The sequence below is a fragment of the Vigna unguiculata genome, chromosome 9, assembly GCF_037176805.1.
Source record: "Vigna unguiculata cultivar grain cowpea cultivar isolate G323 ecotype 2 chromosome 9, ASM3717680v1, whole genome shotgun sequence".
In the NCBI taxonomy this organism is placed as follows: Eukaryota; Viridiplantae; Streptophyta; class Magnoliopsida; order Fabales; family Fabaceae; genus Vigna; species Vigna unguiculata.
The window spans coordinates 38,699,013-38,726,917 of record NC_140800.1 but is presented as its reverse complement, the minus strand read 5'-3'; the positions used below and the strand labels follow the sequence as shown (position 1 = coordinate 38,726,917).

Genomic DNA, 27,905 nt, shown 5'->3' with positions numbered 1-27,905 from the left:
GGGAAAGTACAAGTATATATGAACAAATAAATAGAGCACAATTCAACGTGTCGAAAGAAAAAAAGAGGCTGACATTTAAATACAACTTTATTTCCTTTGTTTTTCACAAGTTTGAGACATTTAACAGAAAAAACAAATTATCAGGGAGCCAACCGCTCAATTTTCCACAGCCGCTGTCCATTGATCTCATAGGGAGTATATTGCAACCTGTCAATAAAAGATGCACACAATCTCAGGAAAATTTTGTGGAAATTTACTTCACTATGAAAATGTGCTCTGCACAGAATGATAGCCAAGAATGCACTCTAGGACAGGGTTTCAAACAAATCTTATAAGGAAAGGAAGCCTGTGAAATATTTCTATTAGGTGTCAGTTAGTGTTAGATATCTTTTAGTAAGTGAGAGACTGGGAGTTAGAACTCTTTTCAGAAATCACAGTTGTTTGCCATGATGATAACAGGTAAATGTTTAGGGGCACTACATATCTTTAGCATCAATCAGTAATTGTTAGTGAGGGAGTTATTTTAATTGGGAAAATAAGAAAAATAATACATCTTGAAGTTTTCCGATGCTTTATCTTTGTAATAGGATATCCATATTTCTTCCTAATAAAATACCAGGTTCCTGTGGACGGGTTGTTTATAGACCAAACGTAACAAAACACCAGGATCAGATAGATAACCATAATATTCTATACCACAATAAAAAGAATTCCAAATCAAAATTACCCATCAAAGACAAGTATATCCAAATTTTAAGCAATGTCAAGATAAGGTTCGACATTTAAAAAACTTGTAAGTGGTAATTTTCAATATAAACCTCAGACTTATTTAAGTAACTCAATTTTTTCTTATGGGGATAGAGTCAATAAATCTTTAAAGTAAAAATGTCATATATTGTTGTAGATGTGGTTGATTACTTTATAACGTTATCATAGCCAAGCAGGCAGACTAGGATATAGATAAAACTCAAATTGATAGGCATACGACTCGGATCTTGAACCTAAGCCGTGGCTTGAAAACATAATAGACGTTACTGAAAAACTATTAATGTACATATTGTTTGGCTTCATCCATTCATAGAAAAAAAAAACTTAAAAACAAGAAAACCTATCACAAACGAGGATGCAACCACCTGTCATGCAAGCGAGATTTCTGTCCTTGCCAAAACTCAAAAAGTTGTGGTGTGAGTCTATATCCTCCCCAGTTAGGTCTAGGGATCGTACTTCTGCAAGTAGAAAATATGAGGATTATTAACAGCTTCCCTAGAGTTAACAAATGGGAGAAAAGTATAATCGTGGCCAAATGAGATGGTTAGCTACTCAGGTTTCCAAGTCCAAGCAATGAGAATATATGGGGTTATAGACCATCTCAAGGGAGTAACATACTTTATCAGAATTTACAAATAACATTGAGTCAAACGCAGTTGTTCAATAACTTACCCATCGGCGTATTTTTGTACCAGTTCTTCGTACTCCTGGTAAAGAACATGCCTACCAGGTACAACAGTACTCTAATGATCCAAGAAATTGAAATTATAAGTTTATATATCATATCATTTCCATAAATAACAATTAAATTTAAAGTGAGGCAGAACTAGACCTGCTTGCTAACTATTGCTCCAATCTGACTTCCTCTAGGACGGCTATGGAAATATTGTTCCGATTCCTCATCAGAGACTTTCTGAACAGGCCCTTCTACCCGTACCTAGGAAAAGAAATAAACAAAAAAGTAATGGATAACAATATGAATTACAGAGGAAATAAATTATGAAAACCGTACACAATTTCAGAAGCCTAAAATAGAAAGGAAAAAAAAAATCATTTCCCTAAGATACAGATAAACTATTGATTAGCTGGTCCAACTAAAAGTCCTGGGAAAACAGAATCAGTCAATCACAATTGGCAGCCACTTCAGATTTTCCAAACTAGTATCCAACACTCCTAAAATATCATGAAATATCCAATAGTTGAGGCATGCCTCCAAAATGCAGTGACACAGTTTGCATTATCAAAATGTATGTATCAAGTTAAATTGACATGCTGACCGTGGTTCTTCGCCAATGTAAATCAAGTCAGCAAATGCAAAATAACGACAACAGCAAATTAAATTTGTATAGCCGAAATATGACTCATGTTCATCTACTATCATTTGTGCAGGTTTCCTAATATAAGATCATTTCAAGAAACAAATGGTTTAAAAAAGGTATTCAACAAAGAATGCAGGTAGGTAACTGCAGGAAGTTTTGGTGGTATTAATATCAAACTTAATGCAACTAATATAGATAAATAAACAGACTGGATTAAGATCAATATGGATTATTATTTTGCTAGATAAAAGAGAGAAAACAACAATGATAATGGACAGACTTCACATGTTCAAGTTTTATCATGACTAAAATTTCTAGCTGTGTGTTTTGACTTTAACATGGAAAATCAGCTTTTGTTAACCTAGGCTTAAGAAAATTAAAACCACATCGACAGATCGGCAAATGGATCAAGTCCTTTTGAATCCCAGGTTAATCTTACGATACACATCAACTCAAGCCTCCAAAAGTTGAAGTCTAGCGATAGTAGATATTTTAATCCCCTATGTTAGACAACCTGAGGTTTTAGTCATCCAAATCCTAAACGGTCTCTTAGGTGTTATATTGTAACTACCGATTATCATACTGATCCTCCATTTCCCTCCAAATCAAAGTACATTATGGCATGATGCACCATGTTTCCAAGAAGGCATGGTTGGATTGAAAATAAACTTCATTAACTCCATGAATAATAAGTCAATCTGAAGATGTGGCTAGCCAGAATGTAAGCAATACTCACCTGACGGTTTAAACCATCCCAGTAAAAAAGCAAAGATGCTCGAGGATTTTCAGATAACTCACGTGCCTTTCGACTTTCATAGTTTGTGTACCTGTGCAAATCAATTGCAGTAGCTGAACACAACTAAGCATTCGCTCAAATATAACAGGTCTAAAATAAAAATAGCAGATCATTACTGACCACACAAATCCATCTTTCTCGAACCCTTTTAGCAATACCATTCGTGATGAGCTGCAGGCAGATCAAGAAGAGTAATTTGCAACTTTTAGTTCAGATATTAAACATTATTCAGAAGTACGGAAAAGTAATTAATTTTACAAGACCCACTTATATTCAGGCAAAAACCATTTTAACATTAACAAAATCTTACGGTTTTCCATCCTTCCCTACAGTTGACAAGGCCATGGCATTTGGTTCCTTCAAACCAGCAGCCATTGCATCATCGAACCATTTGCGAAACTGTAGATAACAAAAATAATATTGTAAAATGGAAATCATTTGTAGTCATTAAAATCTCAGGTTTGGAAACCGAAAGAGATCATGGTAAAGTACTAAATTCCTTGACACCCACAAAAAGGGTAAAAGGACAACTCTGCAACAAAGTATTGTTTCACAGGAAAGATACCTGATTAATTGGGTCAGTCTCCACCTGCTCTTCAAGAAATTCTGGTGAGATGTAATTCTCTCTTAGAGCTGAGATATCAATTTGTGGAGGCTTTCCAATTCGAACACACATGGATGTTCCAGGATAAGGTGGAAGTACAAGTTTATATTTTTCTGCAATAGCAGGTGGGACAAATCTACCTCCTAGAAAGTGGTGAGGACCACCAAACTTCTTTGCGCCTAATTTCGGGGCTGTCAAAGAAACCTACAGAAAAAATAAACACGATGGAGGAATGGTATCTCGATAGAAACACAGTTTGTGTTGAAATAAATATCCGAGGATATTATATCTAAATTTCAACATTTAGAGAAATAAATAATGATCTGAAACATACCAACATATCAGGCTTAATGCCTGTACCATCAACATCTCCCTCTTCAACATGCCAACCAGAGGGAATATCTACAGAGACTATAACTGGTCTTTTTTGATCAATTTCATTAATATTGTGCAAAGAAACAAGTCTCTGGATCAAATCATCAAAAGGAGGTCTGGGAGAACCTGAAGAAACAGAAAACAACAAAGTATAGCCATATAAAATTTAAATGGAATTATTTGTTGATGATCCATACAGTAGTTCAGAATTCAGAGCCAATGTGATGGGATGTTAAAGACTTTGAAAACAAAAGAAAGAGTTATCTAATTTAACTGAGTGCTACTGCAGATTATAATTGTAGCAATTATATTGATTCTAACAGTAAGCATATAAATAACAAGGGGGAATAAAGGAAAAAAAAGAAGACAATAAATGATTAGAGGAAGAAAAACAGTGGTAACAGTATGTTGTTCAGTTCCTGGTTTGAAAAGCATAGGAGAGAATCAAATAGATGCTCTAGATGTGCAAATAAGTCTCAACAAGAAAAATACCTACCATGAAATGAGAATCCAAACATGGCATCCACAAGAATGTCAAACTCATTTGAAAGATCCGACGGTAGTTCTTCCACTGACAAGAAAGGGATAGACAGTGCTTCAAGCTACGGCAACAACATTCATGAGACAACGTAACTCATTAGACCAAAAAAAAAAAAATAGATGGAAAGAAGACAGAAAATCAATAGCAAAAACAAAAAGAGTGGAGTTCTAAACTGTCAAAATGAGCTCCATCCAACCTGAGTAACTAATCCAGAATAGAGAGGCTTGGGGGTACGCTTAGGGTAACACACAAAGGGCTTATAACCAAAGTGATGCAGGTGCCGAGCAGCCACCAGACCGTCACCACCATTGTTACCAGGGCCACATATAGTAAGAACACGACTATGCTCAGTGGGTTTGTAAACCTGTGAGATAAAAATAATTCAAGAACAAATTCACCAGCATTAACAGACAAAAAGAAAATCATAGAGAAAGAGAATAAACTTTAGCAAAAGGATGTTTCCTCTATCAAAACTCATTCTAGTCACCTAATGCAACAAAACACCAATAAGAACACTTCACTGCGTAGCTGAAATCAAATTCACATGCGGAAAGCAAGTACCTCAGAAATGGAAGCAGCGACGCTCAAACCAGCCAATTCCTACAAATTAAGAACAAAAGACATTAACTAACTTAACCAACACAATACCACAGGAAATGAAAAAAAAAAAAACACACACACACACCATGAGCTGGTCGACGCTGAAGCCGAGAGGACCCATGAGAGTCTCATCGATCTCAGCGGCATCTCGCTGTGTGAGGTAAGTGACGGAATCAGAGGAGAAATTGGCCATTAGTGCAGAAGAAGATGCAGCAGGCGTGGGTCCACCCTTGAAGTTAGTGGAAAATGGACGAATTGAAGGTCGGAGAATGCCCTGGAAGAAAAGGAAAAGACGAAACAGAAACCCCAAGATTTCAGAGAAAAACATGGAGAGAGTTTATAAGAGAAGATGAGAGAATTGGAATTGGTTTTCTCACCGAGACAAACTGAAAGAGGGGGTTTCGGTTATTGTGGAGAGAAGATGCAAATGGATTATGAGTTTGAGTGAGAGAATGGGTAAGGCATAGACATGTCATGCTTCTTCTGCTGATTCTTCCTTTGGGAACCAATGAACGCATTGATTTAGCAATTCCTTTGGTTTCTGCATCTCTACTGTTGTTCACTAAACTCACTGACACTGCATATAGCTGAACTGGTGATAAGGTTAAACTATACACATCAAATTAAATCATAATCAAATCATAATCTACCTCTTTAAACTTTCACCTCTCTTGTCTCTCGGTGGTGCCCAGTGATCACCCTGTGAATTAAATTAATTAGCTGTTACTTTCGTTTACAAGTTGGGTTTATTTCACTCTTCAGTCAGTTTAATAATAACTATTTTTTGTAACTTGTTTTTTTACATACTTTATAATTAATTATATTTTTATAAATATAATAAATTTGATTAACTTTAAAAAAAACTAAATAAATAATAACCATCTGATAAACTATTATAAGTATTTTATAATATTATAAAAGTTAATAAGTAAGTTAATTCTATAATTGTTGTCTGTGTATCTATTTTTTTATAACTTTAATATAAACTTTATTAATATTTTTATTTTAAAAATTATTTTTTAAATAGTATATAGTTTATAACAATTAATAATGTTGATTTTTTATAATTTTATTGTGTACACATCTTTGACGCTATTTAAACATGATCAACTTTATATAAAAATACAACTAAGGTTAAAAAAGTTCTACTATAATAGTCAAAAGTTAAAAACTTAGTTTGTCAACACTTAATTTGTTTTGTAGTTAATTCTCTTGTTTTGTTTCATAATCTTAATATTGATCAATTGTTTTGTTATTTAATTTGTCTCCATCAGTAAAGTAGAAAAATCAAACAATATCTTTAAAACATAATGAAATACTAGCATGTATTGTAGTAGATCTTATGAAAAACATTTTTTATCTATTTTTAAGTCCATGGTTTTTATTTATTGAAGAATTTAAATTATCTCTCTCATGGAGTAACATTCAAAACTGATTAATTTAAAAAATATGAGTTTAAATTTAGTCAGACCTTTTTATGTTAAATAATTACTAACACGGTTTGAACATTACTTGGTTTAACAAAATTACATACCCGGTTTTATTACGATATTATATTTTTTCCAGTACTGTTATTTTAGTACGATTAGTTGTTAAAATATAAACAACGATTAACATGTTTCTCCACGCTCTAATTTTGAACCCATATTTGTTATTTTCAAGTCACATCCACCTTGAACATTGGTAATTAGCTTTTTTATTGGTTTCCACTTCACTATTTGTAAGAAAACATGTTAACCCTAGTTTAACAAACAAAATCAAAAGGAACAGTAGTAAAATTAAGTATGAAGCTTAAGATGAAGAAGGGAACTTGAAATTCATCAAGAAAAAAAAATCCTGCTATTGCCAGGTTGAATTGTATCTAAAGTCCGCACCGCAGGTAACTCCCAATTTTGGCCGCAGAATGAACTAACTAATACAACCCAGCAACGACACTATTTCAGTATACACATTGGTGAAGTAGAACCTAGAAACAATTCAAAAGTAATGTAAGGAAGCCATATCTATCTCTATCTAGTTATCTACAAATCGGAATTTGTCACCGTGCCCTCACCATTGCATTCAACAGGCATAAGTCGCCGCCTCTTTGGAGCTTGTTCCTCACACATATCAGGTGCCACGCCATCAATAGTCTCACCATCATCTACTGCATCAGAAATTTGTTGCAATGGAATTGCGGGAGTGTCCTCATCAACTGCCGCCTGTGAAACTTGTTGCAATGTTATCGTTGGCGTTTCATCATAATCTGGTACATGAGAAACCTGTTGCAATGGTATTGTCAGAGTTTCTTGACCAGTAGAGTGGAGATCTCCATTGTTATCATCACACGTCATAATTGAGTCTCCAGAATTTCCCACAACAGTGGTGGAAATATCTCTGACATGCTCAGCATTTACCATGTCCGAAAAAGTTTTCTCCCCTTGTTCAGCTTCATTAGATGACCTGGGCTCATTCACAGAAGGGCAGTTTTCTGTGATCCTTACGTCTTCTGAATCTTCTAAGGCACCATTTGATGAATGTAGAGAAGACTCAACCACATCATGGTTCGCTTGAAGAGAGATTTGTGGTCTATGACATGTATCATCTCCACACTCCCTGGGAAGATATGGCAAAGAACATGTTTGAGGAATAATTCCTGCCACTTGCTGGAAGTTGGGATCTGTAGGCAGGTACATAAACTGCTCACCAAGATCAGTGTCCTCCTATTATAATACAACAAAAAAAGAGAGGTGAAAGGTTAGTTTTACAACATAAATGTAAAAGAATGTAATGGGATCTAAAATAAATATCTTGCCAGCATAAAAATGTACTCATCACTGAACGGCTACATTTAGGAACGAAAGTTGATTTTTCATTGTATAATGTACAGCAGACAGAATAAATTATTTGACAAAAATACAAAGCTTCGGTAGTACCGGGCGTTGTTCAAACATATTCAAGAAAAAAAATGCAAACACAAGTAGGTACCTCCATCGAGTATATTGAACCATTGAAACGCTGGTCAAAAGATTGGCATTGTCCCAACATAGCTCCTGCAGTAGCTCCTGGCTCAAAAAGCTCTTTAAGAACCAAGCCTGAACTGTTAAAAGATTGATGATCTAAAGATGACGAACCAGACAATAGAGTGATTTCTATTCCCTGCCCCACATGCGAAGTTGTTGACTCCTTATTGACTTCAGCGTGATCAATCCCAGTTCTGTTATCATTATTTTCTAAGCACTCATTGTCAGCACTACAGTCAGAGGAAGAGATTTCGTGTGAACCAAGGTTTTCCACAAGTTCAAAGATTAACTTCTGGATCAGTGTTCGCTTGAGATAAGCCTCAGCAGGCAGAAACCAGTCTACATTGAGCTGGAAATAACTAGTTATATTAGGTCAAAATCATAAGAATCCGTTACTAAGATGCCAGTTACCTTTCAAATGTTAAAAATAGAAAGCATTAAGACAACTAAGCAAGGAACTACAAAAAATTGGGAGATTTAATACTTAAATAGGCACGATCAACAACTAAAACAAAAAGGCTAAAATCACACCCATTTAATACATTCTTCATCTGCAAATAAAAATGCTAAAAAGTTGGAGAGAATTACTGCACCCAGGTAATAGGACATGTACTCCACCCAATTAGTGCGTTGGAGAGAATGCTAAAAAGTTGTTCGCTAGAACTACTTGGATGAAGAGATAAAGGAAATGAGGAAGTTGCAACAAATGAATTACAAGTAAACTAGTTTCAATCTATAAATATTGAACCACTCGAGTAATTAAGTCAACCAGCATTTATTAGCAAAACAACTATTCGTAAATTGATAAGCAATCTAGTAGATAATTTATTTTAGAATGGAAACTTTTTCCAATGATTTCATTTGTATTCAAACAAAAAGTGTGAAATACACCAAGAACTACAAGAATAAGTAAATCACTTACGAAGTTGGAAAACTTGGTTAGTTTGATAGGATTGAAATTAAGAGGTGCTTCAGTAAGGAACAGCTCTAGGTAGTGAAGCAGAAATAGGCCACAGTCATACGAATTTTCTTGCTGCGGCAACTGTCACGGAGTGAGAGCATTCAATCATAACAATAAAAGAAAACTCAAGCAGAAAAGGCAAAAAGTGGCCAGTCTTAGGCAGAAATAGGCCAACTAGCATGGAGTTATAGCATTCAATTATAAAATTTAAAAAATTATTTCAGAGAATAAAGCCAACAAAGTGATTTGTGTTCCTTGAATAACCCACCTAATAACGAGACATTTAAAGAAGGGTTAAATATGTTTTTGGTCCCTTAACTTTCAATGAATTTTAGAATTAGTCCATTTCGAAACTTTAGACCAATTTAGTTCTTCATCTTTCGAAATACGTGGATTTAGTCTTTTTATTTAGATTTTGTTAAATTTATTTGACATTTCAAGCGTGTTTCATAATAGTATTTGACTTAACATTAAAGTAAAATTGTGTCAAACAGTATGAACAACTCAAATACAATCATGAAATGCGTACGAAACATCAAATAAACCTAACAAAATTTGATTAAAATGACTAAATCCACGTATTCCGAAAGATGAAGGACTAAATTGGTTCAAAGTTTCAAAATGGACTAATTCCAAAATTCACTGAAAGTTAAGGGACCATAAACATATTTAACCCTTTAAAGAAAGATACAAATGCAAAATGTATGCAATTGTTTATAGAAAAAAAATAGAGGAAAATTGAAATTATCAAGTGGTGGGATTTTCCTCTTCAAATGTATGTCACAAGGTTTGCACAAAAACCCAGTAAACCCCAAATTAGTCTACAAGATGGAATGAGTAGGGCAGTTTAGTCTGAGATTTTTCAAAACTCTCAATTCTAAAATGCTTAACTTTGAAAAACATCAATGGGAAACAAAGTAAAAAAAGATTAAAATGAGTATTGCTTTTGCAAAACCATCGTTTAACAGCTTTTAAAATCTCAAGAGCTAAAATGCCCACCCATTCAATCTGGTTAATTTTTGGGTCTACTGAAAACAACTCCTAACATATAATGGATTGAAAGAATATGTATATTATATATGAATAATTAAGCCAGTGAAACCAACCAGCAAGATTTTTCATAAAAAAACAGCCAGTTTCCAAAACAATGTAGAATCTACTTCTCAGCAAATAATAAAACAGAAATTTGTTTCATTCGACACTAATGGGTCTCTAAAAGAAAAATGATTGCCCTAGTGAAAATCATGAAAATGTTAGCAGGCATTACCGCAAGTGGAAGAAAACGCATGTTGAAGAATCTTGATGAAAGGTCCTCTTCCAACGTATCCTTGTGTCTCTCTTTCCACTCTTCCCACAAGTAACTGAAAACATCAGATGAGAAAAGAACAAATACAACTACCTTGAGTTCAATTTTTTAAACGACAATGCAAATATATTCTGCACAGTTGCAATGGAAATAAACATGTATAACAGAATAAACAATGGATATTAATGTCAAAATTGAAAAAAGGTAAGAGAAAATGCCAATACAAATAAGCAGCATTCTTAAGCACATTAATTTTGGTTCTTATTTGTATTATGAGTTAAGTCCTAATCTAAGCCCAAATTCTAAGAGTTTCAATAACACATTTTATCCACAAGAATCGCTTACAGTTTGATAAATAAAAATGCATGATCAACTGAGCTCTATTATTCATATTTATATGTGTAACGCTGTGCCAAAAGTTGAGTACAACACACGGACTGAATCATTATACACAAATACTGGCTTAAAATATCAGTTTTTGTTCTAAAGCCTGTGTTAGAATAGTCTTTCTAAGAGTTTCAATAACACATTTTATCCACAAGAATCGCTTACAGTTTGATAAATAAAAATGCATGATCAACTGAGCTCTATTATTCATATTTATATGTGTAACGCTGTGCCAAAAGTTGAGTACAACACACGGACTGAATCATTATACACAAATACTGGCTTAAAATATCAGTTTTTGTTCTAAAGCCTGTGTTAGAATAGTCTTTAAATAATGATTTATTGTATTGTGTGTTGGAACTAGTACCTAGGAGCATGCTTTAGATCCAGTTCCTAGGAGTATCTTCTAGAGTTCTCTTCTCTTCTCTATCCATTGTATCTAATGTATCCCAAACTACTATAAATATGAAAACCTAAGAGAGGGGGAATACACTCTAACAAATTCACTCTAAATATTCTTCATTTTAATCTTAACTGCCTGAAAAGCTCCCACAAATTCTAATTTACAAATTTTGGGTATAATAAAAGTCATGCAAAATTTCAAGACTAATAATATAATTAAAGCAAGAACACTAACCACCAGGAGATTCATTATCAATTGCTTTATAAAATCACAATTTAACAAAGAGACCAAATCAATAATTGCAAACTTCAGCTGCAGGGGCATAGTCTACAAAGGTCTCAAACATGAAGCCAATGACAACATGCACTTTCATATAGAACACTGAATTCAGTTTCAATAAAATCATAAAATCTGCATACATTTTTTGGGACAGGAAAGAGATTAAGAGGGGAACAAAAGAAAGTGAGAAGTTTTAGTCTACCTTTGCACCAAGTTTTTCAGACCACTATGACTTCCTTTTATAGAATCCATATGCAATATACTGGGTACCTTAAGTGAATTGTGCATCTCCTTGTCTGGAATACACAAAATAACATAAATCTCTGAAAACAGTATCACAAGAAAGAATATAAACTGAGATCTCACCATTAAAATTAACCACTTCACCAGGATGGCATATGACTATTAAACTCCAGTGAAGACTATCATCACATGACAAGAAAATTCTGATCAGCACTTGAATACAAATAGAAAGTGAGAGAACCAAAACTTCAATAAAGTCTTACTTGAAGTTCACAGGAATGAAGATATAATCCTTTGCAAATAAATTTACTTTTCTTGTCCATTTACGAACACGTAGAAATGCTGCTTTTCCATCAGAAGCGCTGGATGGATTTTTGTCCATATCAGCCAGCTTTCTAAAGAAAAAACTGTTAAAAAAATGAAATCTAGGCTTTTCCTCCTCCGGTATTTGATTCTTAAGATACCTGCCAAAATTGAGATTTGAGAATCGTCAACTCCTTCAAGAATAAAAATATAAATTTAAAATGGTCCTTTAACATAAGTATACAAAAAAAGAAAAAAACAAAAATGAGAAGATAGAGGAAGCTCCACGGTTAAAACTCGTAGAACAAGATAGAAATGTTATTGTACAGTGTTAGAAATGATAAATAAAATATTTCTTAACAAAAAATGCAACAAAAGAATTATATGCATACAGATAGAGAAAGAGAAACTTACTGGATGTAGAAATCGATAATTGTATCATTAATGAATGTGTCTGGTTGCAGGAGATCCACATCTCTCTTGCTTAGGGAAACAGCATCTGGATCCCCTTTTGGATAGATAACATCATCAAAATTCTCCTCAAAACTGTTTCAGATCATATATTTTCAGAGTTAAACATGCTATAAAAAGTTATACTCCCCTTCCAAAACACACACAAAAATATGAAAACAAGAAAATGATAGTATAAGGCAGTAGGCTCTAATGGTTTCATAAAAGATATCATGATCTTTTATACCCAGTCTAACAGAAAGATTAAAAAAGTATAAAAAATCACTAGATTTATGCAAACTTGATTTCCTCAACATGACAGAACTTGTGAAGTTTCTACTTAAATCTATGGAAAATGTAACCATAGACTTTAGCATCATATTTCCAGTAAATGATATCTTTGACACTCTCCGTTGGAAGAATGAAATGCAAAAGTTACACCCTAGACCATCGTCATAAAGCCTCTAACACCATGCCATGAACCATCAATCCCAAAAGCTACAACATCCTAAGTCAAACATATTAGAGACCCACATTAAACCATATAGAATAAAGGGAAAAGAAAATAAAAAGACAACATATACCATGCAACAGCAAGGGAAATGAATACCATAAAGCACTAAACCTGAAAATGTTTTTAAAATAAAAGATATGGACTACAACATCAATACATAAAGGTAAACTTGTCTGAAAGGAAAGGAAAATTAATTATTCTTACTTTGGGAAGTAGCATCTTGATGCATGTGAATCAGTTTCATTGCCTTCTACATCCGCACTACACAAATATCAAACATGAACATAAATACTTCACTAAAATGACACAAATTGGCATTCAGAGCACAAACCATATCCTCTTCCAAATAAATTTTACCATGACAATGAAATCACACATCACTGGTTTATAAAGAATTTAATGACTTACTGAAGCTCAATGTTCCAAGAAGCCAAGTATTTTGTATTAAGAGATGTAATTTGCCTATGTCTCAGGGACCAATTGTAATCAACAACCGCAAATTTCAATTCCTCAATGCCTAGCATACGTACAAAAATGCACATACAGTAAGTAACAGATAAGTTTCCATCTGCAAAACAATCTACAAACTCCTAATACCAGAATTCACCCATATAATTTTAGCTACAGTTTGAATAAAAATAATAAGTTACGTCAAATATGCAAGCCGTAATGAAGAATATTATTCCCCATTAATCAACCTTAGTAATTGCACTCACCTGAAGCATTCGTTACATGATTTGACTGGTTTGCATTACTTGATATTACTCTAAGCTTAATAATGACGGTTCCACTCTGAAGAAAAGGCATAACAGGAGAATTATAGAACTTACACATAACACACACACAGTGTAATGAAAGCAATAGAACTACAAAACTCACACTTTGAAACAACTGACAATTAATGTCAATGAGATCATCCAATGCCCATTCCAGATCAAAGGCTTCCTGCTTTATACAAGCAGTTGAAACATTGATCTTCACACAAAAGGGTGAAAAGGTTAACGTTGGCCCCAGATAATAATTATCTTGGTATATGACATAATCGGGATGAAGAACGACTTCCGTATTTGTGTCATCCTGAAAATATATCAAAGAAAATAATAGTGAACAACACAATAAAAATAAAGCAACATAATATAGCACAAAAATAATAAATTAAAAGAGATATTACAACGACTTATATTCTCAGGTAAAAAAGGTATATTTGATGAAGCAGCAGCAGGGGAAAGACAAACCAATGAAAAAAAATAACATGTATCAATGATGAAAAAGTAAAAAGAACAGCAGTAAAAAAACAGCTAAAGAAATACCAAATCTAAAAAAACACAAAAGGTGAAAAAACATTGCATGTCATGTCAATGTCGTAGCACAAAATGGTTGTTACTGAAATAAACTTTACCATGTCAGAATTGTCTGTGCCATTCAATCCAAAACCATTTAATGAAACTGAAATAATGAATACTTAGTGAGAAAACTGCAATATAATTTTCAAATTGAAAGTGAAAGAATTATAAGGACGTAAAATATACAACACCATTCTCTGGAATATCAGAAGCAGGACTTGTTGGAGCACTCTCATCAGCTTCTGAATTGACATCAATTGATTCATTCTGTAAAATAATTGAACTTAGATATAAATCTCACAATTAAATCAATTCCTTAGACTATAATCTGACAAAATTGAAGTTACAGTACACTGTACGAAGTCCCTGAAGGCTCAATGTGGCTTGTTTCAGGTGAAGATACTTCGCCACATATATCCATTTTCTCTAGCTTGTCATGGTTATCAACATCTTTAAGATGATCATTTTCATCACTAATCAAATTTGATTGTTTGTCAGCTTCCAACACAGATTTCTTCTCTTCACTATCATACATATCTTCCAGTGTATCAGGAGAAGGGTCAGAAACACCCTTTTCCAAATTAAAAATAGCACCAGCTACGCCAACACAAGGTATACTAGCAACATTCTTTATGCCAACCTTGCTCACCTGGGAATCTGTCAATATATCATTGGCTATATAAATCAATTTAATTGAAAACCAGCTCAGAGATGAATGGAAGCAACACAAGAAGTCATGAAAGGCATATTAGCTTAACACTTATATTTCCTTAACGAGAGCCCTGTTAAGCATTAGTACGTATTTAACCCTTTTTCATCACATGACAATAATTATAGATAGTCATTCTTCATTATCCATCTATTAAAGAAGACAAAGTTCAATTTCCCTACACGAATTCAGCAATCATGACATGCCCTAAGTTCATCCGCATACTACAATCAAAACAATAATGTCTATAGTCAACACAATCCAACTCATGTCAAAAAAGATATCCAACAATCATGATATCATAGTTTTAAAATTACCGATAACCTCAAGTCAACAGACAAACAAAAAAAGTTAAGAGGAAAAACTCTACTGTGGGTTTCATCCCTCTCCTTCAGTTCCTTCAATTTAACTGTCTAGGAAGCATACACTATACCTTAAAATCAAAACCATTAATCACCAAACACGAATAACACAATGGCGACACCTACCAAATTAACGTTTTGAAATTAACATTTTAAAGGAAAACGTGTATTATACACGAACAATTTCAATTGAAGATGACGTTTGTTTTTGCGAATTAGAATTTTAGGGAAATCGTCTTACCGTGAGGATCGTGGTTGGACAGGGATTGGTGATGGAGTTCTTTGTCTGGGGCAGTGGCATCATCTTCTTCATTGAAATCAAAGACTTGCAGATCTCTGCGCGGAGACTTACTCATGGTCTCCAATAAGGGTTTTTGAGGGAGCTGGTTGAGAGCGCGAAATTGATCCAAGCTGTGTAATGGCACTCTCGAAATTGGGGAATTTGCGTTGAAGAGTGACCTAAATAGTAGTGAAATCCGCCAATTAAAATGTGACAGCTGTCACCTCAAATGAAGGTTCGTTTATCTTTATCTTCACAGTGCATGGTAAATTTTTATATCTATTTGTAAATTTGTAAACTGCTATGTAATTATACACAAAATCACGATAAATTTGTCTATTTTTACAAAAATTATTATAAATAGTATTGAATAAGACTTTTAACTAATTGATGTAACAAAATTTCGTATATTGATAATATATCTATTAAACTGATATAAATTTCAATTTTAAGCAAAAATCCTTAATTGTAATTTTTTTAAATAAAAAAGTATTTCTATTGAATGAATAGTGCAAGTATTAACTATTGAAAAAAATAGTGTAAGATCTTAAAATAAGATAGATGTGGCTTTTAAAGATATCCTAAAATGTTTGTAAATCTAGTAAGTCGTATTTTTTTCTCTTAATGTTTAGCATAATCTGTAATAAAATATTTATAAATTTATTTAATTGTAGCTTTGTTTAACTACTTGTATGAATATGATCTAAACTTGCATGAAAATATATTTATAAGAATTTTTATCAAATTTACTAAATTATTCAGTTAACAATGTAAATATTTGTTATTTAATATGTAATGTAAGCGAGTTTAAAACTAAATTTTTATAAGGAATTTAATTTATTAATACCAGTAGAAACACTTATATCTATGCTTGTCTTTTTTACTGGATAATGATATTTTAATTATTTTATTTATTTATTTTTAATTCATCATTCCAATCAACTTTAAATTACCATATCACTAAAAAAATAATTAAAGAATGATTAGAATGATAAAATAAAAGTGGATCAAAATACCATTATTATTTTTTTATTATAGAAAATTAATTTAACTTAAAAAATAAATGAATTTAAATGAATACAATAATAAAATAATAATTTTAATTTAATAAATAATTAAATTTAAGCTAAATATGATTTAAAAAATAAAATAAAAATAAAATTATATTAGTTTAGAATAATGACTACTTTTGGAAAGAAAATGTTACATGAAAAAAATTATATATATATATTCGACATTTTAGAAATTTAAAAGTGATAATTATTCATAAAAGCATTATTTAAATAATAGACACGGTTAAAATTTAAGGATCATGCTAATGTGATGGACACCGATGATTAATATGTATTAACTTTCACAAAAGTTCACGATCAACTGTGATATTAAATGGAATGTAATTTAATAATTATTAATATTATTTTATTTTATTTAAATGATAAAGTATTCATAAATATTGTATATTTGTGTTAATATTATATTTAATGTTGACCGATAAAAAAATAATTAAATAATAAAATAATTATATTTTAATATTATTAAAAATTAAAATAAATTAAACATAACAAAATTTGAATTAAAAAAAATACTGTTAAACATTTAAAAAGATTATAAAAAGAAATTAAAATATCAATTTAAATTTTTTTTGAATTTTTAAAATGTTTATTTGTGCAGAAGAGTTATTGTTACAAATATAAAATGATGTTTTTGTTATGAAATAAAACGAATAACAGAGAAGATAATAGAGAATAAACAATAGAGAAAGAGAATAGAGAATGAGATAATAGGGAGAAACTCATCTGTATATTATTATTGATAGGAAAAGTCATATTTATAGATACAATAATCCATAAAGGAAACAAATTAACTTAGTTAATACAAATATTGACCATAAAGAGTAATGAATCATATGAGTAAATCAATGGACAATCATTAATTCATAACACTCCCCCTTGAGTGTCCATTGATAAAGAATGTGCCTCGTTAAAACCTTACTAGGATGAATGAATTTTTGGATGTTTATATCATCCTTTCAATTGAACAATACACTATTATCTTCATATATGGTTGTTGATTCCATCTTTGTTGGGATAGTCACAAGTTTCTTGCACATGTTGCATTATAGGCCTTAACTAAACATATTCGCAACTTTTCTCGTAATTTTGTATGATTAAACGATATTGCTACTATGGTTTGTTTCATATAACATCATGAAACCATTGTGCTACCACATGTGAACAAACATCTTGTTTGTGATCAACCATTGTGACATTGTAAGAATATGTAAAATAACATGCATATCCATAACCCATTGGTCTGAATCTGAATCATTTGGATGGAATAAGCTCATATTCGTAGTACCCTTAAAGTAACGAAGTATATGTTTTACTCCAAACCATTTTCTTCTTGTAGTTGAAAAACTATATCTTGCTTAACAAATTTACAACAAATGCAATATTAGATCGAGTATAATTAGCAAGATACATTAGTGTTTCTATGACACTAAGATATGGTGCTTCTAGACCATGAAGATCTTCATCATTTTCTTGAGGTCTAAGAAGAGTCTTTATCAACATCTAACGACCTCACAACTATTGGAGTGCATAATGGACATGACTTGTCCATTTAGAACATTTTAAGCACCTTAATTATATAAGCTTCTTGACGTATAAAAACACCTTTATTTAAATACTTAATTTCTAATTTCAAATAAGACTTTGCCCTTCAAAGATCATTCATCTCAAATTATTTCTTTGAGTAATCAATTGCCTTTGGGAGCTCATTAGGAATTCCAACGATGTTTCTGTCATTTACATAAACAATAATTATGGCAAATTCATTATTTGGATCTTTTCATATAAATACAAACAAATAGGATCATTTTTATATCCTTCTTTTAATAAGTATTCAAAAAGACGGTTATGCCACACACGTCTTGATCTCTTTAATCAATAAAAGAGCATGTTCAATTTTATTGAATAACCCTCTTTAGAATTTGTCTCGTTGGGCAAATAAAATCCTTTAGGGATTTTCATATAAATATGATTCTCAAAAGAACCGTACGAATAGGTTGTAACATCATTCATTAGATGTAAATGCAAACATTGTTGTGCAACTAGAATAATCGAATATTGCAATGTTATTGCATCCAATACTAGTGAACATGTTTTTTTCACTAATCAATACAAGGTTTTGTGAACAACCTTGAGCAACCAATTATGCTTTGTATCTAACAATTTCATCATTTTTAATTTGATTTTTGCGCAAAAATCCATATGTACCCAATAGGTTTCACAACTTCAAGAGTGCGAACTATACGTCCAAAAACCTTTCGTTTAGCAAACAAATATAATTATGCTTCTTTGCATATTTTCATTTTGGTCAATCTTTTCTTTGCCGACAATCTTCAATGATCATTGCTTATTGATCCTCATTGTCATTCATAGCATTCATCGCTATGTTATAAGTAAAAGTTTCGTCAATGTTAACTTCATTTTGGTTCCATATTATATGATTCATGACATAATTTATTGAGATCTCATCATTTTCAACCATTTCAGGTACCTGAGGTTCTTCTGGAACCGAACCATTAATTATGTCAAATGAATCTTTTGGGATTTCAACCTTTTCGATTAGGTTATTTTGCATATTAGCCCCCTTTCTCATTCAAGAGTTTTTATCTTTGGAACCAATAGGTCTACCACGCTTCAAACGTGTTCACATGAGTTTTTCAACCCTTGTTTTTTTTCGCATCATAATAACTGATCATGTCAAACAAGGCAATCATTTTGATTTGTAAACTTTTGGTTTACCATGACATGCATTTAAATTGTACTAATAAACTTTGTAGTACAAACCATAAGAGAATGTTGATAATTTCTCCAATACACTTTCTTTTTCAACTCAATTATAGAGATATAAAAATATTTCATATCTTTTTCATTGTTTGTCTCAATATAATATCCATTTAGACAAATATCATTGAAACTTAATAAGTTTCTATTCAACTTCTTGGTAGAAGTATAATAGCTCTTATAGAGTCTTCAAATATATTTGTAGTACTATAAATAATACTAACATCGATGTCTCACATTATCAAACAAGAGAAAAATTTATTACTCTTGAGAATTGTATAAGTTGTTGCACAATCAATAAGACACATATCTTTTGGTACTAGTGCAAAACATTCGTTTTTCATATAAACGTAAATATCAATATGAGATTTTTTTTTTCAACACTCTCATAATCAATTAGGTGATCAATGCTTTCATTTGCTTTAGCAAAGAAAATAACAATATCAAGATGAGTAGCATCCATATGGCCATAATCAGAATCACCATCCTCATAAGCAAAGTGTGTTTCTATGTTCTTCTCATTATTTGTAAGATGCTCTGGTGTACAATAAGTACAACTCAAATGGCCTTTACCATCGTAATGATAATATATACCTTCATCTTTTTGTCAATATTTTCACATTTTCCTTTTCCTTTTTTTCACATTATCGTGCCACTTCTGGTGACAAAATGTGTTTGAAAGTTTCTTTATAACCATGTCCAAAATCAAGATCATGATCGATCATGAAAATATAAATAAAATGTTGCTGCATTCACTTATGGGAATGGAGCATAACCAATTTGGATATGTTTCATGATTTTTTATCAAAAGCTCATTGCTTTGTTCAGCCATACAAAGGCATGAAATAAATTCATAATATTGATTGCTGCTTTCACTTCTGGGAATGGAGCATAGATTAGGCGGATCTCATGATTTTTCATCAAAAGCTTTATTGCTTTGTCCAGCCAGCATACATAGGCATGAAATAAATTCACAATATTTGTGAAATCTCTTTTCACAATATTTTTGTTAGGAGCAAATTAGTTGCTTAGATGCTTTATTTCTTTATTTAATGGTATCCCAATATCTATTGCATCTAAATATATTTCAAAATTTAAAATCCAATATTAGGAATTCTTCCTTGTAATATCAAAGGTCACAAATCCAAATTTTGCAAAGTTTCGCGTGTTTAGAATTAACACAAAATAATAATATTAATAATAATAATAATCATCATCAAAATAATCATAATAATCACCGTCATAATAAAAATAAAAATAATAAGACGGAGATGAAAATTGATAAAGTTAAACAATTCTTATCGCAAGAGAAAGAATATAAGGTAAAATTATAATTTGAGAAAGGATTAGAAAGAGCTTGGATTGAAACACATAAAGCAATGTCGTTATAGAGAAAAAGCTTCCACTAGTCCTCAATTGGTTGGAGCATCGTGCTGATAACGTGTTATGAGATAAAGCGAATAACAAAGAAGATAATAGAGAAGAAACAACAGAGAATAGGGAATGAGATAATAGGGAGCAACTCATCCAACTCATCTGTATATTATTATTGATAGAAAGAGTCCTATTTATAGATACAATATGTAATCCATAAAGGAAACAAATCAACTTAGTTAATACAAATAGTAATGAATCATATGAGTAAGTCAATAGACAATCATTAATTCATAACAGTTTTTATTTTTATAAAATTTATTATATTTATTTCAACTTTTAATATAGAATTTGTGGAATTAATACGTATTAGTTATTCTTTAACCGGTCATTAGGACATATTTATTTATTTATTTTAATATTTTGTTTTTTAATATGATATGTATGATGACATAAAAACTATTAAAGCGATAAATTATCAATAACGATAATGATATTATGACTCTCAGCTTTTATTTACTAACATTATTAATTAATTAATGTAATATTATATTCTACTTTAAAATAATTAATGTCCACAATAATTAGAGTAAAAAAATTAAAAGTCAAAATATCATTTTTCTAAAAATAAATGAAAAGATAAATTAAGAAAATTAGTTCAAAATATCAATGTTCTATCTTATAAGATTACATGTCCTAAGATAAAGAAATAAAATTTCCAAGCATAAACCAATATATGTATTTAAGATGTTAACATATAAGATGTGTGCTGGAGTGAGTTGTTGCAGTGGGGCAAGATATCAAGATATCAAGTTCAATCTTAGAGAAAGTTTGCAGTGACTCCGAAAATGAACGACGCAGATGTCTCTAGGCAAATCCAGCAGATGGTGCGGTTCATCCGCCAGGAAGCGGAGGAAAAAGCCAACGAGATCTCTGTCTCCGCCGAAGAGGTATCTCTTCTTTTCGCCGTGTTTTCTTCTCTTTCGCTCTTCATTCATGCTCGCAAACCGAATCGTACTTTTCCTTCCGCAGGAATTCAATATCGAGAAGCTGCAGTTAGTTGAAGCCGAAAAGAAGAAGATCAGGCAAGAGTACGAACGCAAAGAGCGCCAAGTCGAAATTCGGAAGAAGATGTAACTTCCAATATACCTTTCTCTTTGTCTCTTCGACTTCAATGTTCATTTGGTTTTGTTGTTAGATGTCTCTAAATTCTGGAGACTAAGTTCTTCTCGTATAGATCTTGATCCATACGCTAATGCGGCAATGTCTATTGACTGTGATTACTGGTACCGCCGATGCTTGAATCATTATGGAACGTGATATAGTGTAGTTATTTTTTTATTTTTTTTATGTTATCACTCATTCTGTGTATTTATAATTGAACTTCTGTGATTGTGGTTCTGTGTGTTTTAAGTACTAGAATATGGTCTTTTGTCCAATAGTTATACTTTTTAAATTTGTGAATTAGGACGGATCTGTATTTTTGCACTGACGGATGCATGCAATTCATATCAATTATGAGATAGTCTACCAAATCCTTGTTGTCTTGTCATACTTTTCAGTAAAATCCTCGTTGTCTTGTCATGCTTTTCAGTAAAATCAGTAGTTAATGTTAGTTCCAAACTTTTGCATTTGGAAAAAACGGCCAGAGGTTTAATCTGTTCTCTTTTATTTATTTACTTTGTTTGGGTTTGAGTACTTTGGCTTGTTCAATTTCTTTCAATCTGTTGACATTTGTGGCAAAGTGCTCGAACTCAAGGATATTGTCAAAGTTTGACGGAGATCGAGGGTTTAATTTCAGAGATGTATTTAATTTCATCGTCTGAAATACAGGGCTATGTTGTGCTTCAAAGTGGCAACGAACAGTGCTACTTGAGATAGTTTGTGTTTTGATGCACAACCAATTGATTGTGTTTGCAGTGAGTACTCGATGCAGCTGAATGCCTCTCGAATTAAAGTTCTTCAAGCTCAAGACGATGTGATCAGTTCCATGAAAGAAGCTGCTTCCAAGGAACTTTTGAGTGTGAGTCATCATCATCATTTGACTGTGACTCATCATGATCATGTGTACAGAAACCTTTTGAAAGATCTCATTGTTCAGGTCAGTTAAACTTTGAATATGGTAAACCTATTTATGATTTGATAATTTGAATTTTCTGTTTTGCCAATTATTGATGTCAGATTATTGTGTCCATTTTTTTTATAAGAGCCTTACACATGCGAAACTGTTTTAATGTTGTTTATTTATTGTGTCTATAACCAGTATTTTCATTGAAAATTACTATTACTAGAGACATTATTTTATAACATCGGCGATTATTTTGTGATAGCAAGTGCTTGGGTAGTTGTCAATTATTCTTTCCATCTTTTTCTAGTAAGAGCCTTGCACCTAGGCAACCGTTTTTAATGTTATTTATTTAATGTGTCCTACTTTTGTATTATTTGAGATGATGGGCGCAACATTGTATCTATAACTAGTATTTTCATTGCAAATTACTATTGCCCACAGGCACCATTGAATCAGCATCGTTAATCGTTTTGTGATAGGAACTTGGGTATTATGGGGTGCAGTGGAGAATTTAACTGTTTGGTTCTCCCCATGTGATCGCTACTTCTTTAGAGTGGGTTCCCAAGTGCTTGGGTACTTATCAATTATTATTGTGTTTGGGTACCTTTGAATTATAACTATGACATGGGAACCAACCTTGGTGTCTATGGTGTATTGAATGGCATGGGTTCAATTCCTTACCCTTCCCTCTTTCCTGGTCAACATGACCTTTTTAATCCTTTGTAATGATATAGATACAGATAGTCTCCTTGACTTCTGTTTATAGAGTACCTTCTATGCGTAAGTATATGGACTTGGAGTATAATGTTAGGGCTATGTGTTACAGTGTTTGCTAAGACTGAAAGAACCTTCTGTCTTATTGAGATGTCGGAAAGATGACCTACACTTGGTAGAGCATGTGCTGGATTCTGCTGCACAGGAGTATGCTGATAAAGCAAATGTTGAGCCCCCAGAGATCATTGTTGACAACCAAGTCTATCTTCCACCTGGACCCAGTCATCACAATGCTCATGATATCTACTGGTAAAGTTCATATTACAAAAAATAAATCTTAACTAATTGTTTGGCTCAGCCAATCAAGGATTTGGTTTCTCACCCTAACAATTTATTTTTTCCTCTTGGTTAATTATAATCCAACATTATCTTCTGAGAAAAGTGCAAATTCAAATCTTATGATCATAGTAATCTTACCCACAACAATATGATGCTTCCTAAAATCGCATTACCTGTGTTAGCTGCTTTGTTATTTAAATTTCAGTTAAGGCAGACCTGATTATTTTTGTTGATATTCAGTTCTGGTGGGGTGGTTCTGGCTTCTCGTGATGGAAAGATTGTGTGTGAGAATACTCTTGATGCACGACTGGATGTAGTGTTCCGTAAAAAGCTTCCTGAGGTAAATTTTTTTATGCGTTGTAATTCTTAGTTTGGTTTGTATCCTTTGTTAGATATTTTCTGCTGAATTGTTTGTGGACTTTCCATATTATTTGAAAGTAGGAAGGTGGGTTATTTTTGAGATATTGAAACTTTGACATTGATATTAAAAAAAAAAATTAGGAAAATCATATCTGATGGGCTATTAGGACAAGTAATGGAATGTGTCAGTGGTTTTCAAGAGGAAATAAGAAACGGAGCTTGTTTAACAGAGAAGAAAACGTATATTAAAGGGGGAAAGAAACTGAACTTTCATTTTTTAATATCAGAAGCATTACAATTTATAAAGCTATGAATACAATCTGGAATAAGAAAGTATCTAAGATTTCTTAAGAGACTGTTTAACACTAAGACAGAAACAACAAACAAAAGATAAAGGTATACTCCTTGCTGTTATCAGATGTCACAATCTGAATTTGGTTGCCACTTGTGACATGAATTTTAACAATATATATATATATATATATATATATATATATATATATATATATATATATATATATATGATGGGAAAAACAACAACACAACCAAAATACCAAATAATGCAGCGGATTAATTTTCCCTAACTTGCAAGAATCTATGAGGATCAACAACAATAAAATGGCAACAGTAATCACAATCAAAGAACATACCAATTTTGGCGTCGAAAACCCCTCAATTCAATGATAAAAATCACGGGTCGTCCAGACAAAAAAAATCGCTCCACTATAATCAAAAGAGTGTACAAATGAGTATTAACAAACTGCACAAATAAGTGCTAACATGCAGCCAAACAACAAAGCATCAAATCTTGCTAATTGAAGAACAAAGTGAGAAAAATCCCTAAAATAAAGCTACTGTGAGGGACCAATATCTCAAACCTGAGACCTTCGATTAACGATCCGAATGGTCATAATGAAGAATCGTATGCTGCGAACCTTGTATCAAAGTTTTAGCCCGATCTAACGGTTAACGAACCCACAATCGTCAATTTATCGAGACTACACAGTGTGAAAAATCTGCAGAATTTTCTCCCCTTTCTCTCTTCTTCTTGGCTGTGTTTTTGGTCACTCAATGCTCTCACACTCTACTGACTTGGAAGCTCTCTCAGTACGGTTTAAAGAGAGCGCTCAAGTATTCGTACAAGAAATTTGATTCCTTCATAAGCCTCGGTTACAACAGACTGGATGTTTAGACCATTGATGTTGTATGTGGATGACATGTTGGAGGTAGGCCCCAACAAAGTTCAAATCCAGGAATTGAAGGCATAATTGGTTAGGGAGTATGAGAAGAAGGACTTGGAACAAGCAAACAAGGATTTCAGGGATGCAAATTCACCGAGACAAAAAAGATAGGAAGGTTTGGCTTTCTCAGAAGAAATACTTACTGATAATCTTGCGGCGCTTCAACATGTAAGATTGCAAGCCAATTTCGACCCCACTTTCTATCAATTGTTCCTCACGTATGAGTCCTAGCAGTGAAGCGGAAAGGATGGAGAAGCCTTGAGTACCAAGTGCATCGGTGGTGGACAGCCTTATGAATGCTATGATGTGTACAAGACCAGACATTGCACAAGTAATGGGAGTGGTTAGTTGGTTCATGGCAGGTTTGTTGGAGAGCAGTGAAGTATTGACAAGAGGTTCTTGGAAGGAACCTCAGGTGTTGCATTGTATTTCGGAGGATCAAAATTATGTGTCAATAAAGTCTACGTGGATTCGATCCTACTGAAGTCTATTAGAAGAACAAGCAACATGAAGGCAGAGAATAAAGCATGGTGTGAAGATTTGATTAATTTCATCAAAATCTTCAAGTGGGAGATTGTGAGAAAAGAAGTCCCACATCGATGGGAACTTACTTTGGGGCTTACTTTTAATGTTATAAAAGGAGTCCAGTGTTTCCTTAGGAAATCATTCCAAAGTCTCTCCCTTCCTATTCCTTTTGTTTTATTTGCTTGAGAGAAGAATTAAGAGAGAATATTCGTTTCTCCCTTAAGAGAGAATGTTAGTTTCTTCTATTTTCAAGAGAGGGGTTGTCATTGTTTTTTCCTTGGGATTAGAGAGAATTACGTCCGGCAAAGATTGTCTTCTAAAGCAACTTTGAAGCCTTTTTCAATTATTTAGCCAACACTCAAAATTTTGTTGATCTTTGGGTATAAAAGCAGCTTGCTATTGCAACAGTCCCCTTTCTTTTGACTGAAATATAGTCACCATGGCCTATTCTAACTTTGGTGATGTTGATTGTCTTTAAATCTTTGAAAAGCTCCCTATCAATGGTCATTTGATTAGTGCAACCACTGTCATTTAGCCAAATCTTACTTCACGGTTTGCAAAACACATAGTGACAAAGTGTAGAGCTTCCTTGTCTTGATCAACAACCTTAGCTTCTTCCCCTCGTTATTGATTTTTGCTATTGCATATGATTGCTCTTTCTATTGATTGCATTGAAGTAATAGCCAACTATCATCGACTATTAATTCTGTTCCAGATTCAAAAAGTCGTTTCTTTCCCTGTCTATTTCAGTGCCTTTGTATTTTCTAGACTGGTTTGGGAGTTCCTTTTCACTAATTTTTCCTCACACTTCCTTTCTTCTTCCAGACAAAATATATACAGTAATATTCCATTAATGGCAACTTTCTGTCTAGTATGTTTACTTTAGATATTATTTAGGATGGTAAATTTGGTAAGTCATTGGAGTAGTTGCAGTTGTGATAACCAACATTCTTCTTTATTTTCTTTCTCCTTGGGAAAGGGGGAAGGGGTGTAATTATTTTGAGATGATGAACTGGTTAATCACGTCAAACCACTAGATTCTTAGATTCTTATGAAGTTTCTTGTTCTTTGTTGCAGATTCGAAAGCAGCTCTTTGGACAAGTTTTTGCTTGACGATTTCTTCGAATGTATTGTTTCCGTACCCTGGAATGTTTATATCCCGAAGAATAAGCTTGTCTTGGATCTGAATAGCTCTGCTGCCGTTGAATTATAGTTGCTGTCTTTTGAATAACACCATTTATCGGTAGTTCAGTTGCTCCCATACCGTTTATGGTGGGGCATGTGGTGTGCTATAATTTCTCTCTCATTCCTGCTTTTAGCTTATTGGTAATCATGTAGCAGATATTTATTTATTGAACATAAGTACATTATTGTGAACATTGTGACAGAAATATAAGTGTTCTCTACCATCGTGTCTGGGGCCAGTGGAAACAGTGAAATGTCGGCGCCCACGCATTCAGGTATATTCCTACATGTTTTTGTGATTTGGGAAACCATGTCATTTGATGTAAAGTAGGCATTATATTTTAGAGAAATCCAGTAAAAATATATTTGAAGGGACAATCTGAGGTAAAAAGTTGACTTAAAATAGAAAAAAAAAGAAGCAAAAGCACAATACAAGGCTACTTATTTCTAGGTTAGTTAGTGGGCCACATTATTGTGGGTTGCCTTCCCCAATGTATCAGTTATTAGGTTTGAGTTTGGATTATGCTGCGACTAATTAATAGTTTAAGCAAGCTAAATGAGTATGGATAATGGCTTAAAATCCCGACAATTATAGCAACGTACAATTCCTAAAACCTTTCATGTATCATTTATCCTTTCGTCTCAACAGTTGTCAGAACATCTAACCTTTTTTTTTACAGTCTCTGTTTTTGCGTGTTTGTTG

General features: G+C 32.7%; 3 protein-coding genes across 3 annotated transcripts; 1 reads left to right on the top strand and 2 right to left on the bottom strand.

Annotated features, from left to right (window-relative positions):
- Positions 1-48: 48 nt before the first annotated feature.
- Positions 49-5,607, bottom strand: LOC114164327 (pyridoxin (pyrodoxamine) 5'-phosphate oxidase). The gene is made up of 14 exons (XM_028048962.2): positions 5,381-5,607; positions 5,089-5,277; positions 4,965-5,003; positions 4,600-4,767; positions 4,359-4,464; positions 3,822-3,988; positions 3,449-3,691; positions 3,194-3,282; positions 3,004-3,054; positions 2,824-2,914; positions 1,601-1,705; positions 1,441-1,511; positions 1,134-1,226; positions 49-207 (listed from the first exon to the last, which is right to left on the bottom strand). The coding sequence occupies exons 1-14, from the start codon at positions 5,519-5,521 to the stop codon at positions 141-143; spliced, it is 1,620 nt and encodes a 539-aa protein (XP_027904763.1). The 5' UTR covers positions 5,522-5,607; the 3' UTR covers positions 49-140.
- Positions 5,608-6,800: 1,193 nt separating this feature from the next.
- On the bottom strand, positions 6,801-15,696 carry LOC114163217 (putative ubiquitin-like-specific protease 2B). Its single transcript, XM_028047393.2, has 16 exons — positions 15,507-15,696; positions 14,547-14,851; positions 14,386-14,461; positions 14,251-14,297; positions 13,731-13,928; positions 13,568-13,643; positions 13,260-13,368; positions 13,056-13,112; positions 12,302-12,433; positions 11,848-12,048; positions 11,708-11,763; positions 11,544-11,637; positions 10,234-10,327; positions 8,928-9,047; positions 7,971-8,354; positions 6,801-7,705 (listed from the first exon to the last, which is right to left on the bottom strand). The coding sequence occupies exons 1-16, from the start codon at positions 15,619-15,621 to the stop codon at positions 7,025-7,027; spliced, it is 2,745 nt and encodes a 914-aa protein (XP_027903194.1). The 5' UTR covers positions 15,622-15,696; the 3' UTR covers positions 6,801-7,024.
- Positions 15,697-21,488: 5,792 nt separating this feature from the next.
- LOC114164759 (V-type proton ATPase subunit E-like) lies at positions 21,489-27,488 on the top strand. Its single transcript, XM_028049516.2, has 6 exons — positions 21,489-21,720; positions 21,803-21,903; positions 22,691-22,871; positions 23,665-23,861; positions 24,132-24,231; positions 27,095-27,488. Exons 1-6 carry the CDS (start codon positions 21,619-21,621, stop codon positions 27,128-27,130), a joined length of 717 nt encoding a protein of 238 aa, XP_027905317.1. The 5' UTR covers positions 21,489-21,618; the 3' UTR covers positions 27,131-27,488.
- Positions 27,489-27,905: the final 417 nt, after the last annotated feature.

Bases quoted from the DNA above. Each gene is read 5' to 3' on its own strand.
- LOC114163217 (XM_028047393.2), bottom strand. From the start codon at position 15,621: ATGAGTAAGTCTCCGCGCAGAGATCTGCAAGTCTTTGATTTCAATGAA. The intron at 14,852-15,506 runs GTAAGACGATTT...ATATATTGACAG, and splicing joins GTCCAACCACGATCCTCACG to ATTCCCAGGTGAGCAAGGTT. The intron at 10,328-11,543 runs GTAGACTAAAAC...TGATGTTTTCAG, and splicing joins CTGAAAAACTTGGTGCAAAG to TTACTTGTGGGAAGAGTGGA.
- LOC114164327 (XM_028048962.2), bottom strand. From the start codon at position 5,521: ATGCGTTCATTGGTTCCCAAAGGAAGAATCAGCAGAAGAAGCATGACA. The intron at 5,278-5,380 runs GTGAGAAAACCA...CTTTTCTTCCAG, and splicing joins CCCTCTTTCAGTTTGTCTCG to GGCATTCTCCGACCTTCAAT. The intron at 4,465-4,599 runs GTTGGATGGAGC...TTGTTGCCGTAG, and splicing joins ATTCTGGATTAGTTACTCAG to CTTGAAGCACTGTCTATCCC.
- LOC114164759 (XM_028049516.2), top strand. From the start codon at position 21,619: ATGAACGACGCAGATGTCTCTAGGCAAATCCAGCAGATGGTGCGGTTC. The intron at 21,904-22,690 runs GTAACTTCCAAT...TTGTGTTTGCAG, and splicing joins GTCGAAATTCGGAAGAAGAT to TGAGTACTCGATGCAGCTGA. The intron at 23,862-24,131 runs GTAAAGTTCATA...GTTGATATTCAG, and splicing joins AATGCTCATGATATCTACTG to TTCTGGTGGGGTGGTTCTGG.